Genomic DNA, 20,065 nt, shown 5'->3' on the forward strand with positions numbered 1-20,065 from the left:
ACACAGCTGGTCCTATAATTTCACGTCACATTCACTCACAGCAATCAAAGCAGATGCATTTGCTGAGACACAGAGGGCAGTTTAAGGGGCAGAACAGACACTGGCCTCATTGGCCACCACCTCACAAAAACCTCCAAGGCTCTGGTCACAATGGAAGCAGCGTGGCCTGGGCCATGGGTCCTAGTGTCAGGTGATCTGAATTCCGGTTATGGCTCGGCCTCCTGGGTTCCCTTGAATAAGATCCCCAGTGTGTCGGAAAGAAGGCTACTTGAGGATTTTTGTAGTGAGTGGCCTATACTCATTGGTGTGTAAGCATGGCTGGTAACAGGGACCCAAGACCCGGCAGCAATGCAGTCAGTGCACAGGTGGAGTGTGGGCTCTGAGGGGTGTTTCCTCCCACAGACTCCTCTCTACAGCTGAGACCTCAAGGAGCTGTGTCCCACCATAAGAGCAAAACCTGTCACTCACACACACTCCTATGCATTCAACAGACACACGCACATGCACACACACGTGCACACAACACATAGGCATGCATGTACACACATGCTCACATGTGCACACGTACACAGGACAATTGTCTGAGATGATCTTCCAGCACTAGATTTCTGGGAGAGATCTCTGCTGGAGACTGAGATTCAAGAGTTGTCAGTGTTAAGATGATAATGTAGCCCTGAGGCAGGAGGGGTCCCAAGGGGGTGGTTACATGGAGCAAGAAGCCAGGGATTGAGCCTGGGTAAGGGACACTGGCAGACAGGGAGATAAGGAAAGATCCCAGGAAGGAGCAGAGGATGGGCAGGCAGGAGGGGACCCGGGGAGTATGATGTCCGGAGTCCAGTGAGGAGCATGTTTCGGGGAGATGGGCTGACCCATCACGCCCAGTACTGTGCAGGACTGAAACCTGGTGCTGGATTTAGCAGTGTGGAAGATTCTGATGGCTTGGCAAGAGCAGTTTAGGTGAGACACAGAAAGCCGGATTGTACATGAAGCTGCATTCTCAGCCAGGATCATGGTCAGAGATTCCAGACCCAGGAGGCCTCGCCCAGGACCCAGAATCTGCCTTTTTAACAAATTCCCAGGATTATTCTGACACAGGCGGCACTTGGGACAGTTTAAGAACCTCTGGAACAAGATGTTGTTCTAGGTAGGCGTGCCACGTTTTTGTGCTCCTGGTGGTCTGTCATCAAACCTTTTGTGTGGTGTCAGCCTCTCGCTTACCTGAGCTTCAGCAAAGACTGTCTGAACTGTCGTCAAAGCCAGGGTCTCCTGGCCTGCCCTGGCTGCCTCTACTAAGCTGTGAACAATATCGGAAGTCGAACCAAGTTAGCTCAGTGAGTCCTGCGAGTCAGAGTGCAAATGATTTCCCTGTTCTTTTCTACATTTTTCATAAACCACCTGCTTAATAGTTTATTCTGTCATTCTTCTGGCAGTGGCTTTCTTATGCGAACCATTGATTTATGGAATGAACTCCCTCCTTTTCTGGAAATAAAGCTAACACTTGACTAATTTTTATTTCCTATGTCCTTATTATTAATAATTTACAGCTGTTCATTTGCATTTACTTTTCATGAATATTATACTTTTAGTGACACGAAAAGCAGATGATTCGGGACAGAGGCAGTTACCTGAGCAGGTGACTTTGGCCAGAGAAAGGGGAGGCGTAGTGTGGTGGCGGGTCTTCCTCGTGCCGTTTTCATCCCATCTTTCTATGTCTCCCGCCTCTGATAAAAGCTGCAAATCGATTTCTACAGTTGGTCGGAATTTCAAACGCAGTTCAGCACAGATTTAAAAAATTCATTGCCACAAGTTATTTTATCATACATAGTATTATTGTCATTTAGACAATTTATAGATCTCTAGTTTTTATCTCTCACATTATAAAATTTTTGGAACTTTTGTTTGTGGGGCTAGCACCTGATCATGGTACCTGCTGCCCCCAAGTCTCTCAAGTTATTTTAAAAAATACCATTCACAGGTGCAATGCTAGAAACCAGATGTTTAGTGGCAGGTATGCAGCTGATTTAGGAAACAACTTTATTTTCCTCAGGGAATGGCATTAATATCCACATAGGATTCTGGATAAAGGGACCTGCCTCATAAAAGAGAAAAGGAAAAGACAATTTATTTCAAAATGAGACACAAATAATATTTTTATTCTAGTTGCCCCTTAGGGCAATAATCACAAAATGACCCAGAAAATCGGATTGTCCAGTAGCAGTGTTGAGCGGCCTGGCAGGGGCATGCCTCCCTCCCACTGCCATCTGTCCCAGGGTCTCTGGAGTCAGCGCTGAGTTTTACTGAGCTCCAGGCCCTTTGGTATTTTGTTTTTTCATTTAGTTCTTGAAAAACAGAATGACAAAGTTAAGCATCCTCAGGCAAGTTCAAGCCAGAATGTCACTATGAATGCAGACTTACAAAATTACAATTCTTTGCTGTTAAGACCTTATTGTTTTTAAATGAGGAATTAACTGTACTGCAGTATTATTGGGAAGAAAACTGGAGTTGTAATGACATTCTGGGACATGAAATGATGTATGTGCCTTGTGTACATTTGCTCTGAATACTTTGACAGGAAGAATCTGCACAAAACTTGAAATGTCGTGAAATTGTTGTCTCAGCCTTTGATTTGAAATGTTAAGGTGGTGACTCAAGGAGGTGAACCCCTGAAATGGAAGGCGGCTGCCAAGGGTGGGGGAGCAGGCCACCGGGGTGCTGATTTGGGTGCTCTTAGGAAGTGTCAACCAATAACAGAGGGAGGCTCTCTAAAAGAATAACGAGTGTAATCTGGAATAGAGCGTTGCCAAGGGAACAGGCATGCTGTGGTGCATACTGTGTGCATCTTCAGGGAGGTGAACGCAGACAGAGGGTTTTAAAGGAAAGATGATGACTGTTTCCTTGGCTACAAGGATCAATAACAAGGTGACTCTGGTCCAAGGCTGGACAGACAGTGGCTGGGCAGACGTCCTTACAGAAGTATTTCTGTGTATTTCTTGCGATGGCCTCTGTGCAAGGGGGTGGGTTTGCAGAGTCCTCTGTGATAGTTCTTGTTATCAGGCATTTGTGAGTGAGACCCCTAATAATAATAGTAATAAAACCATTGTTTTTACAAAAATGGCAAATAATCCTTGAAGATGTGGAAATCGAAGTGTTTCCTTTAACTGTTGGAATAGAAAAGCCGGAGACGATTGCCCGTGCCAGCGATCTGCCCAGTGAGCTTTCACCGCTCACACAGCCTTCTCTGCTTTGCAGGTGTCCATACTTGTTACGTGGAGGTGAATCAGTGTATCTTGTAAGTCACTGTTTAGAGAAACTGGGTTTTTCAAACATCACAATGTAAACTGTTGCTGTTGTGATCTCGTTTGAAAGCGTTTGCTCTTAGACCAACACAGTGAGAGGATGTGTGGGACTTTAAGGCCAGTCATCCACTGGGCACCTGGCTCCCACTTCCAGCTGCGCAACCTGAGTCTAGGAGAAAATCTCTACCTCACAGAGTTTTTAAGGAATAGAAGACATGATGTATGAAAAGCCCCAGTGCCCAGAGCACACTGTGCATGTGACTCCTGGTAGCTATTTTTAGAGGATCTTTTTAGCCAGCCCTGTCTGATGCTTTCCAGCACCTCACCCGATGCCGAACCATAGAAAAGGATTGACGTCTGGACGTGTGGGTGGGTCGGAAGGGGAATCGCAGAGAAGTGCAGTGATACATTCAAGGAACAGCGAGGCTCTTGTGGCAGGAAAAACGCCTACTTTTAAGTTGTTTCATTTCCAATTGCTGGCATTTGGGCAGATAGACTGCCCCTTTACAAGTGAGGAAATTTGTCTTTAGGAACAGGAAGCTCTGTGATGGAAGTTTGTAGTGATTTATGTCAATGGTTTAGCTTAAAGATGAGGGGCTATTTTTTGTACAGGAAAATCTTGCTTATGGGCTGGCAGAAAATGCCATCTTCTTCTGAACTATAATCTGGGATGGCCGTGGTGAGTCCTTTGCATTAGCTGTGGCAAAAATGTGGGAGGTGGTGTGGATAAGAGGAAGAAGGCAAAGGAGAGCCTGTGCTGCTCAGACTGTGTCCCCATGTGGCCCCTCCGTGCCTTATGAGCACAGCAGTGCAGACATGACAGCAAAGGTGGTCTTGGGGATCGCTTTTGTTCCGTAGCTGCTGTATTCATCTGTGCCAGAACCTTTGCCCAAACTGTTGAGAAGCAGAATGGATTTTATGGAGAGTATCTTCAGATTTCCCTACGGTCCTGGTATGACCAAATGACAAATTAAAGGCTCATGTGGCAGGCAGACAATAATTGGCACACATAACCAAGGTGGTTATGTAAAGGTATATGGTGTCACAGTGTTCAAACTCCAGTGGTAACGTGCATAGCATGCCCAACTCGTCATAACATCAGCGAAAGAGAAGTTGTGATGGATTCACAGAAGCCTCTGGCTTTGTGTTGTTGTCACGTGTTTCTGCTCTCTTGTAGGAGGAAGGCATCGTGAAGGAGATCGACATCAGTCATCATGTCAAAGAAGGCTTCGAAAAGGCAGACCCTTCCCAGTTTGAACTGTTGAAAGTTTTAGGACAAGGATCCTATGGAAAGGTGAGTTCACCCTCTGATCGGCTCTGAGTCAGCCTCGTTCCTGAGCACAAGGGAAACATTGGCCGCTCCTGGTTGATGACAGTTACAGGCAGCCCTCGCTTGGCACGGCCCTGCATTGACTAGAACCTGCATCGTCAGAACTGTGACTTCATCTGCACAGCTGGAATGCCATTACCACATGGCCAAGCAGAACAGGGCCACCTGCACCCTTGCAGCTGTCACACATGCGTTTGGTCCTCTTATAGCTTCCCTAGGCTTTTGGTTTATCACCAGGTGCGCAGGTTACTGAACTTGAGCCAGTATATCTTTTTTTTTTCCTTTTTGTCTTTTTTTGTGACTTTATAGCTTCCCTAGGCTTTTGGTTTATCACCAGGTGCGCAGGTTACTGAACTTGAGCCAGTGTATCTTTTTTTTTTCCTTTTTGTCTTTTTTTGTGACTGGCAATGGGATCACAACCCTCGGTGTCGTGCCCGCACCGTGCTCAACCAGTGAGCGGACCGGTCTCTATATGAGATCCGAACTCTCGGCGGGAGTGCCGCCGCGCTCCCAAGCGCCACACTCTACCGGCCACCGGCCGTCCCAGAGCCAGTGTATCTTTGAAAGCACATCCTCAACAGCCATTTTTCCAAAACAGAGAAGAGAGAGAGAGAGAGAGAGAGAGAGAGAGAGAGAGAGAGAGAAAGAGAGAAAGGAAAGGAAAAGCTCTGACCCTCTGGATGGCCCCATGACTGGCACTCCGGAGTCAGTAAGGCTGGAAGGGGGGCCTGGCTCCCCTCCTAACCCTCAATGTCAATTGTGTAGTTATTTTGCCTCTCGAAGCCTCAGTTTCCCCATCCATAAAATGAGGATAATACAGCCTACTTTATATAATTGTTTTACTGACTAAATAAGTCATGAGTCCCATCTAGCAGCTGCTCAAGATAAACACTAGAATTGTTTATTTCCTTTCGTCACCTTCATGTTACAGCAATGAAAGCTAATTTCTTTCAGGAAATGAGAAATAGTTGACTCTTCATGTAGTGCCACATTCATATACAACAGGATGTCAATAAATGGTTTTCAGTTAAGGTAATATGTGACATTTCAGTGCAGTGCTAATTTCTCTATATCCTTGGTGTTAGCTGTTACCTAGAAATATATAGGCTCTGACAAATTGATTTCTAGAACATAAGAACCTGAAATAAAACATGAAGCTAACCATTACTTAAGTGTGAGCAGAGCAGTCCTGGCTCTTTAAAGTAACTATTATTATGCGGCATGTATACCAAGTCTTCCATTTTTCACAACCTGGTGCCAAAATGAAATCTGACTCCTATTAAGTGTAGGATTAATAGGATTAATGTTCTGGATAATCTCTTACAGACTACATAAATTCAATTGTTTGCAAAATTTCTCTTTTGTCATGCTTATAAGATAGAATGTCTTATACTTTTCCACATGCTAATGTGGTGAGGAACATGTGTTTATTATGCTAAAGTATATACAAATATATTAGATTGAACCATATAAAATTACCAGTATTCAAGAATTTTTGGCTTGCAAAAATGACTATTTAATATGGTTCATATGGTATTTATGGAATTAGGGAAAGTGAAGATTTCATTTTCTCACAATGAAATAACCAATACTGAAAACATAGAAGGCAGAGACTATTTAATGTGGTACTGGGATATCTTGCCATTAATTAGCAATGCAGGCTCTCTAAGAGCCATGATTTGAAAGAAGACACAAGTGAGGGTTGTCTCCCTTTTCCACCTTTCAAAGGTGTTGCCCAGGTGTCAATCTTGAGAACAAATTTAACCTATGTAAGCACATAATCACAGGAATCATTTCTATCCAGTGTGAAGGAGATCTGGGATTTGCCCCACAGGTGGGGCCTGGGAAGTGTTCTGATGGGCTTTGGTTGGCTGGTCTCGCTAGTGAGTGAGTTTTAGTATGTACGGTCTCCTCCCCCAGCCTTGGCTCAAGGTCAAGCACTTGAGTACCTGCTGATAGGGAGACAGGACATGCTTTTTGAGCTCCAAGGAAACATCAGACTCAAACCCAAGGCTCTACGGTGTCAGAACAAGATCTAGCATTGAAAGTGTCCTCCTGATAGATCTAGAGTATTTAAGATGAAAGGAGAAAAACCTTTTCCAATTTCCTTTTTCCAATTTCAAATTTTGAATTTTAATTTTGCTTTCAAAAAATTCTTTGGAAAACAAGTAAGATGATGGTTTCTGGCAGAATCCCCTTGGAATGGTGATGCTCACAACACTCTGTGCTTTTCCTTCCTGGCCTCTCACCACTTCTAATTTTGTATTTACTTGTGCCCTTATCATGTGAGGAATAAGAAAGTGAGGCTCAGAGGATGACGGCAAGGAGGAGAGATTGTAGGTGAGGTGGCGGCCACCCCTGTGGCCATGTGACCTCTATGGATCACTTAATGGGCCACTCCAGTCCCCACTGCCAAGGGCCAGCTGCGTGGGGCCCAGCCAGCCGATCAAGGCTGTGGCTGACATGGGAAGTGAAGTTCAGGCCTCTCTGGTGGATTGACGTGAACAGGACTGTGGAAGGAAGAGGAGTTATTCTTGAAAGTCTTGCTCGAAAGTTCCCTGTGAAAGGTTTGGAGCCAACATTTGGTCACAAAACGAATGTCTTCACCGGTTGTTTGTTATGAGCGTTTTCTGAAAGCAGAACTAATGACAAGAGGAGGAAAAGCCCTGTGTTGTAGTGCTCTGTAGTGTTTTACTTCTCACCTCTAAATAAGAAAAATGTGTCCTGAGGTGGCCTGCCACTTGTTACCTGGAAGGGAATAGAGGGGCAACGCTGAGTGTTTTCATGCTACAGAAAGCTCCCGTTGAACAGGTTTCTGCCTTGTGCCTTTGCTCCAAAGAGCACAGGCTTGTGTGAGTCTGGACTCCAGTGTCCCCAGGCCTGGAAGCCAAGTCCCACTCACAGGGCGCACAGTCATTAATGACTGAAGACACTGCAGATGCAGAAAGGAATAAAACACAATCTCTGCCATTGAGACCTTTGCATTAGTGTCTCCTCGTGATACTGGGCTTCTTCCAGGAACCATCCTGGTGACTGTCACTGTGCCCTTGATAGTACAAGTCCTTTACTAATGGTCTCCACCTGTGCAGCCACAGTAAGACTGTATGTAAATGAAACACAGCACCAAACACCAGAAGAATGAATCTCTGGCACTGCGATGTTTAAAATAAGTAGTAGACTTTATTTTTATCGCAGTTTTAGGTTTTCAGAAAAATTGAGCAGAGAGTACAGTTTCCATCCCGTCCCTTCACACACACACAGTTTCTTCTGTTATTAACATCTTACATAAGTGTGGTGCCTTCTTACATCTGTGAACCACTACTGATTATTTAGTTACGTTATTAGTAACTAAAGTTTACATCAGGATTCCTTCTTTGTGGTGTACAGTTCCATGGGTTTTGCCAAATGCGTCCTGTCGTGTATTCACCATCACAGTGTCATATAGAGTAGTTTCACCAAAGTTTACATCAGGATTCCTTCTTTGTGGTGTACAGTTCCATGGGTTTTGCCAAATGCGTCATGTCGTGTATTCACCATCACAGTGTCATATAGAGTAGTTTCACTGCCCTAAACACCCTCTGGGCTCTGCTATTCATCCCTCTCTCCCTCCCTCCACCCCTAAAACCCTGGCAGCCACTGGTCTTTTGTTTTTCAATACCTGAAACATTTATCATTTCTTTTGGTTGGGTATATTCAAAATCCTTTCTTCTAGGTAATTGAAAGTATACCATAAATTGTTGTTCATTATAGTCACCTCCAGTGCTACAGAACACTAAGTTGTTCCTTCCATCTAGCTGTTATTTTGTATCCGTTAACCCACCTCTTCTGTCCCCCGATCCCCCATCCCTCCCAGCCTCTGTCCACCACCATTCTACCCTCTACTTCTATGCAGTCAACTTTCTTAGCTGTCACATAGGAGTGAGAACATGGGGTATTTTGGTCGTGGGGTTTCTCACAGGCAATATTTCAGGCCTGGCAGGCTCTGGGTATCCCCCATCCTCAAGCACAAAACACATCTCTGAGCTCAGTCCTGCAAAGCGAAGCCATCGTGATTGCAGCCATGTATAGAAAACAGAGGACACTGGTGGTGCATGGGACAAGAGGAAGACAAATAAAACAGCCTTATCCTCAAAAAGATTTAAGGATTGAATCGGGAAACAACGAAATATGGCAGAGTGTGTTCAGTGCTGGAATGAGTGATACGAACCATATGCTCCTTGAGAGTTCAGAGAAAGAAGCGGCGCAGGAGCTGCCTGGAGTGTAGGAAAAGTGACTCCTCTGATCCTTGTCCCCACCTTCTCACCTGCTGCTTACGCTCACTTACATGGATAGATACCAGGGGTAGGTGCAGAAACTTTTTTTCATGTTCAGGGAGATGGTCTGTAGATTATGATCCCACAGTCTAAGGGAGCAAACCAAAATCAGAAAATGTTTGTGCCTTCCTGTGACTTAATTGGTGGCATTATAAGAATGAGTCATTTGATGTCTTCCATTGGGGGATATTGTTATCTGAACGTCCCCCGAAAGTGCTTGCCATCCAGTTGGCTCATGTCTGGGAGGATATTGCACAACGGTTGCCAAGTTCCAATATGAAGAGAGCTGAGATTTTTCTGAGAGAACCAGCTAGTGATTTTGCTGCTTACAGTGATCCATGGCGATTTGGGGCAATTTAAAATGACATCCCATCTGTCGCCAGGTTTTGGTTCTCACAAATATCTTCACCACGCGGCTTGCTAAGCTGCTGGAGAAGCAGCTTGAAAAACGAAAAGAGGGAAGACATAAAACGCCAGCCAGATTACATGTTAAAGACTCAGGTATTGCATGTATTGAAATAGTCATAGTTGTTTAGGACCATATTTTGTGTCACCAAAATTGATTCCTACATGACACAAGTATGACAGAGCAGCAGGAGGGGAAAGCCCCACGCTGCAGTACACGAGTGACGTCCCTGTTGTGGGTCCAGCACATCGCTTCACTCGTTACCAAACTCACTTTCTAATTTTTACTGTATTTCGTTGTTGATTTCAAGGTGCTATTAATTTCGTGTTAGGGACTCTGCTTTCCATTAAGTCAGCACCTGCTGCAGTAATTTGCAGTAACTGGCACATGGTGGGAGCTTGATAAAGATTGATAGAATGGAATGTTGTCTGATTTTTTAGAAAATAAGAGCAGAACTCTTTTTTTAAAAAACAGTTAAGCATAAACATTTGCCATTACAGTCAATTATCTTGTTTTTAAAGCCTGAAATACAATAGGAAAAAAGTTTAATGTATAAATATCTATGCAAAGTTTGACATCATTTAAACTAAATCTTTTATTACACATTAACAATCTTATTTGTTTATTTTTTAACAAATTAAAAAGAATAAAACTCTTACAATATGTGCTGTCATACTAGAGTAGAATCAAACTAGAAATCAATAACAGAAAGATAACTGGAGAAACTTGAAGTACTTAGAGATTAAACAACACACATCTAAATAAATAGGGGTCAAAGATGATATCTCAAGAAAATTAGAAACTATTTTTAACTAAATGAAAAGGAAAACATAACTGCTCAAAATCTGTGGTATGTAACAAAAGCAGTGCTTAGAGGGAAACTTTTTTTGATTGTTTAAATTCTTTCTTTTTTTTTTAATAACTAAGATCATAGAAAATACGTTCTCTGACCACAATAACCGAAGGAAATTTAGAAAACTCGCAAATGTGTGGAAATGAAACAACATGCTCCTAAATAAACATGGGTAAAAGGAAAAATCACAGGGAAATTAGAGAGTACTTGGAGATAAAGATCAAAGCACCACTATCAAAATTTATAGGAGGCAGGGTTCATGCTAGTGTTTGGAAGATAATTTGTAGTTGTAAACACCTATATTGAAAATAAGAAAAATCTCAGATCAGTAATCTAAAGTTCTACCTTAAGAAAATAGAAAAAGTAGAGCAAACAAAACCAAAAGCAAATATAAGTAGGAAATAACAAAGATTACAACAGAAAATACGTGAAACAGGGAGTTAAAAACCAGTAGAGAAAATCAACAAAACCGAAACTTTATTCTTTAAAAAGATCAACAAAATTTGCAAACCTTTATCTAGACTAACCAAGAAAAAAGAGAGAAGAACAAAATTACTAAAATCAGAAATGAAGTAGGGACATTATTATTACATTGTCACTGTCGCTTTTTGTGGTGGTAAGATTTAGTTTCTTTTTCTCATTTGCGTTTTTGTTCTTTCTTGTGTATTTGTGGTAGGGATTATTGTTTTTTGGATTCCAGATGCAGTACTTAGTTGAGGACTTCTTGTGGGGCTGGTCACGTGGTGGTGAACTCCCACAGCTTTTGTTTGTCTGGAAAATACACTATTTTCCCCCCATTTCTGAAGGACAGCCTTGCTGGGTACAGTATTCTTGGCTGGCAGTTTTTTCTTTTAGTGTTTTGAATATATCATCCCATTTTCTTCTGTCTTGAAGAGCTTCTATTGAGAAGTCTGCTGTTAGTCTGATAGGGGCTCCTTATAGGTGACTTGATGCTTTTCTCTTGCTTCTTTTAAGATTCTCTCTTTGTCTTTGACCTTTGCCAGTTGACTATACTGTGTATTGGAGAACATCTTTTTGAGTTGAATCTGTTTGAGGATCTTTGAGCCTCCTGGATGTGAACGTCCATGTCTCTCCCTATTCCTGGGAAGTTTTCTGTTATTATTTCGTTGAATAGGTTTTCCATGCCTTTTCCTTTCTCCTTCCCTTCTGAAACACCCATGATTTGAATGTATGCACTTAAGGTTGTCTGCTAGCTCTCTTAGATTTTCTTCATTTTTAAAAATTCTTTTTTCCTTTTTCTTGTCCACCTGAGTTATTTCAAAAAGGCTATCTTCAAAATGAGAAGTTCTCTCATCTGCTTGTTCTAGCCTGCTGCTTAAGCTATTGGTTGTATTTTTTATTTTGTTGAATGAATCTTTCAGTTCCATGAGTTCTGCTACATCTTTTTAAAGGCACTAATCTCTGTAAATTTCCTCCTTTGTATCCTGGATTTTTTTTTTTCTCATTTCATTATGTTGTCTAACTGAATCTTCTCATATCTCAGTGAGTTTCCTTAAGATTGTTGCTCAGAATTCCTTCTTAGACATTTCAAGGGTTTCCTGCTCTATAGGGTCTGATATTCGAGAATTACTGTATTCTTTTGTTGGTGTCATATTTTCTTGGGTTTTTGTATTTCTGGTATCTCTTTGTTGGTGTCTGGTCATCTGGTAGAGCAGTTGCTTCTTCTATTACTTTGGAGTGAGCTTTGAAGAAAGAGATGTCATTTTTTTTTCCAACCTCTGCTGGTGTCTCTCTTTGTGTCAGTGCAGTCAAGTGTCTGGCAGACCACCTGCATGGTGCTGTGGCTGCTGCTGTGGCATTTAGCTACCTTTTTGGCAGCCATGCTGTGGTTGTGGCTGTGGTGGGCCACCCATGTGGAAGTGGTGTTTTTGGCATGCTGTCTTTCTTGCTTCCAGGCAGAGGGGTTGCAGCCCACAGCTTCCTGCCTAGGAACCCAGGTACACTCTCTTGCCTGCTTTCGTGTGGAGGGGGCTGTGGCCCTCAGCTTTTTGCCTAGGATTGTGGGTGTGCTCTCTTGCCTGCATCTAGACAGAAGGGGCTGCAACCCACCCATTTAAACTAAATCTTAATTGGTGGCTGCACCCCGTGGACTTAGTTTTCAGTTTAGACCTAAGTGGAGTGGACTTTTCACTGCTCTTTGAATTCATACAGTCATACCTTTCTTACATGGTAGGGGGCTGGGTTAGGAGGTAGAAAAAGACAAGATCAGTTCTAGATATTCCAAAGGTCGAACCATCCAAACACAGATCCTTCATATTCTTTGCTTCCATTTTCTTCAGTCCTTTCCCTTTTTGAAAGAGGGGGGTTTATTGTTATTTGTTTTCTGATTGTAAGGGTGTCTCATCTTAGGAGCTAACATGTCAACTTCACTGTAATACAGTGGGTTGATTCATGGGTCACCCAATCAAAGCCCACCAAAGCAACTGTCCTTCACATGGTGACCAGCAACTCAGGCTGGTCAGCTTGCCCCACACAAGGCATGCTCAGTGACTGTGGCACAATATGTAGTGTCTTCTGGGTCCCTTCTTTGTGCATCTAGTCAGGTGTCAATAGACACCTGTTGCTCTCCCATGAGTAAAGGCAAAGAGGCCAGCTTGCCTATACCAGCAACATTCTGCTCTAAGAGTTCCTGCAGTCAATTTCTAAACATTCTCTCTCTCTCCTCGTCCATGGTTGAGAGCTGAAAAAACAAATACTTACATGTCACATTTGTGTGTCTATGGCAAATGAGACTGCAGCCCCTCACACTGACTCACACGGGTGTGCAGGGCTCACAATGGCCTGTGCCTTTAGCAACCTGGGGCCATGGGGGGTTTATGTTAAGCTAGAAAACCCCAGATGTATTTATAATGGCCAGTCTTTCTGGCTTTATGAGACTTGTAAGGAAAGCATTTTAGGAAAGGGTAGGTCAACGGCACCCCTCAATTCACATCACACAGGCAGCTCCTCTGCCTACTGTTAACTTAATTTGCTCATATAATCTCTATCATGCAAGCAGGTTTTTGCATATATTGGAAAATACTTTTAGGAAAATCAAGGGCTCTTTTCTAAATTTGTATGGAAGATGTGTGGAGTATTATTAATACTCTAGGGCTTTTTTTGTATGATTTTAAACTAGTTTTGTACAAAATTCAGTAATATACTTTTAACTTAACCTCTCTCAATTATCTTTTCTTTTTGGTTTTCCTCTATGATACACATCAAAAACTGTTTCAAAAAATGTTGTCAAATATCCACATGAGTATATTTAAAAGCCAGCTAGAAACTATTCTTTTTTTTTTTCCTTTTTGTCTTTTTTCATGACCGGCAACGGATCGCAACCCTCAGTGTCGTGCCCTTACCGGACCGGGACCGGCAACGGGATCGCAACCCTCGGTGTTGCGCCCACACCTCGCTCAGCCAGTGAGCGGCCGGTCTGTACGTGGGATCCGAACCCTCGGCGGGAGTGCCGCTGCACTCCCAAGCGGCGCACTGTAGCAGTGCACCACCGGGCCGGCCCAAACTATTCTATCTATAAACTTAAGCTACTAACAGCTAAAATCAGCGCACAAAAAATTCAAGTAGGAGAAACTAGTTTACCTTGAAAATCAGACAGAGTCTGTCCTTTGTGATTGACAATAACTCTCAGAGGGGTCTTTACAGTATGGATTTAAAGGGGACTATTTAAAATAAACCTAGTAATTCCCCTTAAAATTTCTGAATATTCTTTGTTTTCCTAAACAGCTGGTCTTCAAAAAAAGGGAGTGATATTATTTCTGATGTAAAATGGAAAATTAATGGTATCAAAAATAAATGATGACCAAAACCTATGGATACAGCAAAAGCAGTCCCAAGACAGAAGTTTATAATAATAAACACCTACATCAAAAAAGTAGAAAGATTTTAAATAAACAACTGAGTAGTGTACCTCAAGGAACCAGAAAAGCAAGAACAAACCAAACCCCAAGTAGTAGAATGAAAGAAATATAAAGACTAGAGCAAAAATAAATGAAATTGAGACTAAAAAACAAGACAAAACAAACAAAAAAACCCAAAATGTCAACAAAATGAAATGTTGGTTTTTTGAAAGGGTAAACAAAATTGACAAACCATCAGATAGTCTAAGAAAAAAAAATAGAGAAGACACAAGTAAATAAAATCAGAAAGAAAAAAGGAGACATTACAACAGATAATCCAGAAATACAAAAGATCGTTAAAGACTATATGCCAACAAGTTGGAAAACCTAGAAAAACTGGATAAATTCCTAGACACAAATCAACCTAGCAAGATTGTCAGCACCACACTCTCCCAGGTGAGCTAACCAGCCATCCCTATATAAGGTTCTGAACACATGGCCTTGGTGTTATCAACACCACACTCTCCCAAGTGAGCCACAGGCCAGCCCTCCAAACCTAGCCAGATTGATACAGGAAGAAATAGAAAACCTGAACAGACCAATAACAAGTAATGAAATTGAATCAGTAATAAAATGTCTTCCAACAAAGATGAGCCCAGGACTGGATGATATCACTGCTGAATTCTACCAGACTTATAAAAAAGAACTAACACTAATTCTTCACAAACTATTCCAAAAAAGTGAAAGGGAGGGAATTCTTCCAAACTCATTCTACAAGGCTAGCATTACCCTGATAACAAAATCAGAGAAGGACACAACAAAAAAGGAAAACCACAGGCCAATATTTCTGATGGACATAGGTACAAAAATCCTCAACAAAATATTAGCAAACCAAATCCAACAGCACATCCAAAAGATTATGCACTGTGATGAAGTGAGATTTATCCCAAGGATGTGTGGATGGCTCAACATACACAAATCAATATATGTGATACACCACATTAATAGAATGAAGTACAAAAAAATCCAACAGCACATCCAAAAGATTATGCACTGTGATGAAGTGAGATTTATCCCAAGGATGTGCTCAACATACACAAATCAATATATGTGATACACCACATTAATAGAATGAAGTACAAAAACCATATGATCATATTAATAGATGTAGAAAAAGCATCTGATAAAATTCAACAGTGCTTCATGATAAAAACTTTCAACAAAGTAAGTATAGAAGGAATAATAAAGGTCACATACGGCAAACCCACAGCTAACATCATACTAAATGGGGAAAATTGAAAGCTTTTCACTTAAGATCTAGAAGAAAATAAGGATGCCCATTTCTACTACTCTTATTCAACATTGTACTGAAAATCCTAGCCAGAGCAATTAGGCAAAAGAAAGAAATAAAGGGCATCTAAATTGGAAAGGAGGAAGTCAAATTGTCCCTCCTTTGGTGACATAATCATATGTAGAAAAACCTAAAGACTCCACCAAAAAGCTCTTAGAACTGATCAACTAATTTAATAAAATTGCAGGATACAAAATTGCAAAATCAGCATTCAAAAATCAATACCATTTTCATACACCAACAATGAGCTAGCTGAAAAAGAACTTAAGAAAGCAATCCTATTTACAAAAATAAATCAATTAATTATGTAAAATGCCTAGGAACAACTTTAACGATGGAGGTAAAAGATTTCTACAATGAAAACTATAAAACACTGATGAAAGAAATTGAAGAGGACACCAAAAAATGTAAAGACATTCCATGTTCATGCATTGGAAGAATTAATATTGTCAGAATGACCATTCTACTGAAAGCACTCTACAGATTCTGTGCAATCCCTATCAAAATGCCAATGAAATTCTTCACAGAAATAGAAAAAGAATCCTAAAATTCATGTGGAACCACAAAAGAGTCTGAATAGCCAAAGCAATCCTGAGCAAAAGAACAAAGCTAGAAGCATCACCTCACCTGATTCAAAATATACTACGAAGCTATACTAGCCAAAACAGCATGGTACTGGCATAAAAACAGACACATAGACCAGTGGAGCAGAATAGAGAACCCAGAAATAAATTCATGAATTTACAGCCCACTGATTATTGACAAAGGTGCCAAAAACATACATTGGGCAAAGGACAGTCTCTTTAATGAATGGTGCTGAGGAAACTGGATATCTATCTGCAGAAGAATGAATCTAGACTCTTATCTATCACAATATACAAAAAAAAAAAAAAAAATCAACTCAAAATGGATTAAAGACTTAAATGTAAGACCTGAAACTATGAAACTACTAGAAGAAAATAGGGGCAATGCTTCAGGAAATTGGTGCTGGGCAAAGATTTTATAGGTATGACCTCAATCAAAAGCACAGGGAACAAGAGCAAAAATAGACAAATGGGATTATATCAAACTAAAAAAAAGCTTCTGCACAGAAAACCATCAACAGAGACAACCTGCAGAAATGAAGAAAATATTTGCAAACTATTCAACAAACGAGGGATGAATATCCAGAATACACAAGGAACTTAAACATCTCAACAGCAAATAATAATAATAATAATAATAATAATAATAATAATAATAATAATCCAGTCAAAAAATGGGCAATTAATATGTATAGACATTTCTCAAAGGAAGATATCCAAATGGCCAGAAGTATATGAAAGAATGTTCAACATCACTAAGCATCAGAGAAATGCAAATCAAAATCACAATGAGATACTATCTCATCCTGGTTAAAATGACTATTATCAAAGATCAAATGTTGGCAAGGATGTAGAGTAAAGGGAACTCTTATACACTATTGTTGGGAACGTAAATTAGTGCAGCCATTATGGAAAACCATATGAAGGTTCCTCAAAAAACTAAAAATAGAACGGCCATACGATTCACCAGTTCCAATACTGGGTATACATATCCAAAGGAAATGAAAGGAAATTAGTATGTCAAAGGGATATCTGCACCCCTGTGTTTAGTGCAGCACTATTCATAATAGCCAAGATGTGGAGCGACCTAGGTATCCTTTGGCAGGTGAAGGGATAAAGAAAATGTGGTATATATACACAATGGAATACTACTCAGCCTTAAAAAAAAATGAAATTCTGTCATTTGCAGCAACATGAGCCTGGGGGACATGTTAAGTGAAATAAGTTAGGCATAGAAAGAGAAATACTGCATGTTCTCACTCATAAGTGGGAGCTAAAAAAGTCGACCTCACAGAAGAAGAAAGTAGAACAGTAGATACTCGATGCCAAGAAGGGTTGGGGGAAGGGAGAAGAGGGAGAGGTTGGTCAACAGACACAAGACTACAGCTGAATAGCAGGAATAATTTCTAGTGACCTACAGCAGTGTAGGGTGATAGAGTTAACAATAGTTTATTGTATATTTTGAATAACTAGAGGAGAAGATGTTGAATGTTTCCAACATAAAGAAATGATATGTTTGAGAGGATGGGTATCGTTACACATTGTCTATATAATCAAAATATCACACTGTACCCCATAAGTACGTACAATTACTATGTGTCAAATAAAAATTAAAATAATAAACAAATTTTAAATTATTTTAAATAAAATCAGAGCAGATAAAAAAGATGTTTCTTCCTACAAACACGTCATGGTGTTCACCACAGAGTTGTAGTAAGTTAGATAAAGATTTTCCTGGCAGTCTAGATATTGGAGAAAATTTTAAATTTTCCTACAGTGTATTTACTTTATTGGAATTCTCTAAACTTCCTTGTGTAGCTTATTGTAAAACCAGATAAGGAAAATTGAGTTTGAAGGCTTATCACTCTGAGATACTGTGTTTTCTCTTTATAAGGTGTTCCTGGTGAGGAAGGTAAAGGGGTCCGATGCTGGGCAGCTCTATGCAATGAAAGTCCTCAAGAAAGCTACCTTAAAAGGTAAGGATTTCAGCAAGGCCGGCTGCTTTTGAGACAAGTAATTGCGGTTTATGCTTTGCTTGTTATTTGAGGAAATATTCATTCTATTTAGTGTTCATGATTTCTGAAGATATCTCTAAAGGAGTATATCAGGCATGTTCTCTAATTGATAATAAACAGTATAAACATCTCCATGAACATTTAAAATATCTATCCCTGCAAAATTTTTACAATTTTCAGAGAAAAGCCATATTGCATAAATACCAGCCTTCCACACGTGTTCAGCTGTCGTGTAGTGTACCATTTGGAAAAAAGAGCAATGAAGAGGAGACAGTATGTGGCATGACAACTCAGTGGGACTGGATTGCTCAGTTTTAAATAAAATGTGACTCACAGTTGTGTTATTTTCCTTTGTTGTCCCAGTTACTGGGAGTTAGAAATACCGTCCAACAACTAATTTCCATCCTCTTTGTACTCCCATCTTTAGTGCTTTGAGTGCCAAACACAGGATCAAAATAAAGATGTTGTCTAAAATCTGTGTCCCAAGCCCACAGTCATTTAGCTAATCAGCATATAGCTGAGCATCTACGATGTCTGTTCTGATCGCCTCCTATTCAGTCTGGTGGTGAGGGAGGGATCTTCTACCCTAAATAATGCGAGATGGCTGAACATACCAGGTGTGGCACTGGACAGATGACATGACAGTAGTTTATTAGTTATGTACACTCTCCACCAGGGAAGGAAGGCACCACCTGCCACATGGGGCCACTTGGGGGTGCGCTCAGGAGCAGAGGCTGTGGAATAGGCTTTTGTAAGAAAGGTGCCTCTGGTTGCTGCAAGGGATGTGGTTGGCTTGTTTGAATAATTTTGTGGGCTGACAGGGAACTGAAGGCTGTTGGGTTGAGGACTAGATGGGTCCAGCTTATAGGGGAACCAGCAGGGGTAGGGAGCCTTTCCCACTGGGTGGGAGTGTATCTGGCTAGAGCAGGGGAATTCATGGTTAGACATCTGGGGTCCTCTGAGCCTCAAAGATGTCAAGGCAGCACGGGGGTTTTTAGGTCTCATAGAACAGTGTCCTCAGCAGCTACGTGCAGGGAGCCATAGAAAGAATATGTCCTTCGCTGCCTTCAGGTCACTTTCTGTCTAGCTGAGGAAATAAGATATGTACGTTAAACCACATACAACCAACAATATAAGGTAATAAATGCATAGAATAAGTGTATGCAGACTTGAAACACGTTAGGTATACAAAGGAGGAAAAGCACTATTGCAAGGGAGGTGGTTCGAGAAGGAATTAGAAGGTCAGTGAGACTCAAGGCTTAAAAAATGGGCAAATGTTTCTATAGAAGCGAGAAATCAGGTTGACATCGTCAGCACCACCAATGGTAAGAAAATGCAAAAGTTGACCACTTTGGCCTGACTGGAGCCTGTACCAGAATCACTGTGTGTGTTTGGGAAGGGTAGGGGGAAGGTTATTATAAATACAGACCTAGGCCCCACTCCTGACCTCCTGAATCATAATCTCTTAGGAAGGAAGCGTAGAATTTGACTTTTTAACACGTTGTTCCAGTAATTCTTATGTACACAAAAGTCTTAGGTGAGGAATTCTGGTCTATTGTAGGCACTTGAATTTTTAGTTCAGTGTTATCAATAGGAGCATAATTTAAGCCATGCCTTTTAGAGTGAGCATTTTCTATTGTAGGTATAATAATGTTTTTAAAACTGTCAATTGAACATGACCAAATATGCCAAGGTTCTCATAAAAATATTATTTTAAAGAATTGTTCTTTGTTGATGAGAAAATGTATATGAAACAAAGCAGGCTTTGGCTGTAACCCAAAATTTAGTAAAATAATCCACTCACTTAGTTGTTCCATAGAAACTGAGAATTACATTAGGTATTTGTTAGTTCAGAATCATCTGAATCCCTAAAGTATGTACTGCTTTCATGGTTTCTGAAGGTTAAACGCAGATTAGCATATGATCCAGCTATTCCACTCGTAGGTTTTTAACCAAGAGAAATAAAAACACATGTCTACACAGAAGCTTGCACAAGGATGTTCACAGCCGTGCTAGCCAATTCCAATAGCCAAAAAGTGGGGGGGGGGGGGGGGGCACCC

General features: G+C 41.0%; 1 protein-coding gene across 1 annotated transcript in view; it reads left to right on the forward strand.

The window, feature by feature from the left end:
* The first annotated feature begins 3,966 nt into the window (after window positions 1-3,966).
* The window catches only part of LOC103598336 (ribosomal protein S6 kinase alpha-2-like), a 45,067-nt gene continuing 28,968 nt past the window's right edge, over window positions 3,967-20,065 (forward strand). The window contains exons 1-3 of the mRNA XM_008582331.1: window positions 3,967-3,975; window positions 4,474-4,590; window positions 17,885-17,966. Of these exons, the coding sequence (XP_008580553.1) occupies window positions 3,967-3,975; window positions 4,474-4,590; window positions 17,885-17,966 (208 nt within the window). The remainder of the gene's footprint in view (window positions 3,976-4,473; window positions 4,591-17,884; window positions 17,967-20,065) is intronic.

Source organism: Galeopterus variegatus, unplaced genomic scaffold (genome assembly GCF_000696425.1).
Source record: "Galeopterus variegatus unplaced genomic scaffold, G_variegatus-3.0.2 Scaffold2573, whole genome shotgun sequence".
NCBI lineage: Eukaryota > Metazoa > Chordata > Mammalia > Dermoptera > Cynocephalidae > Galeopterus > Galeopterus variegatus.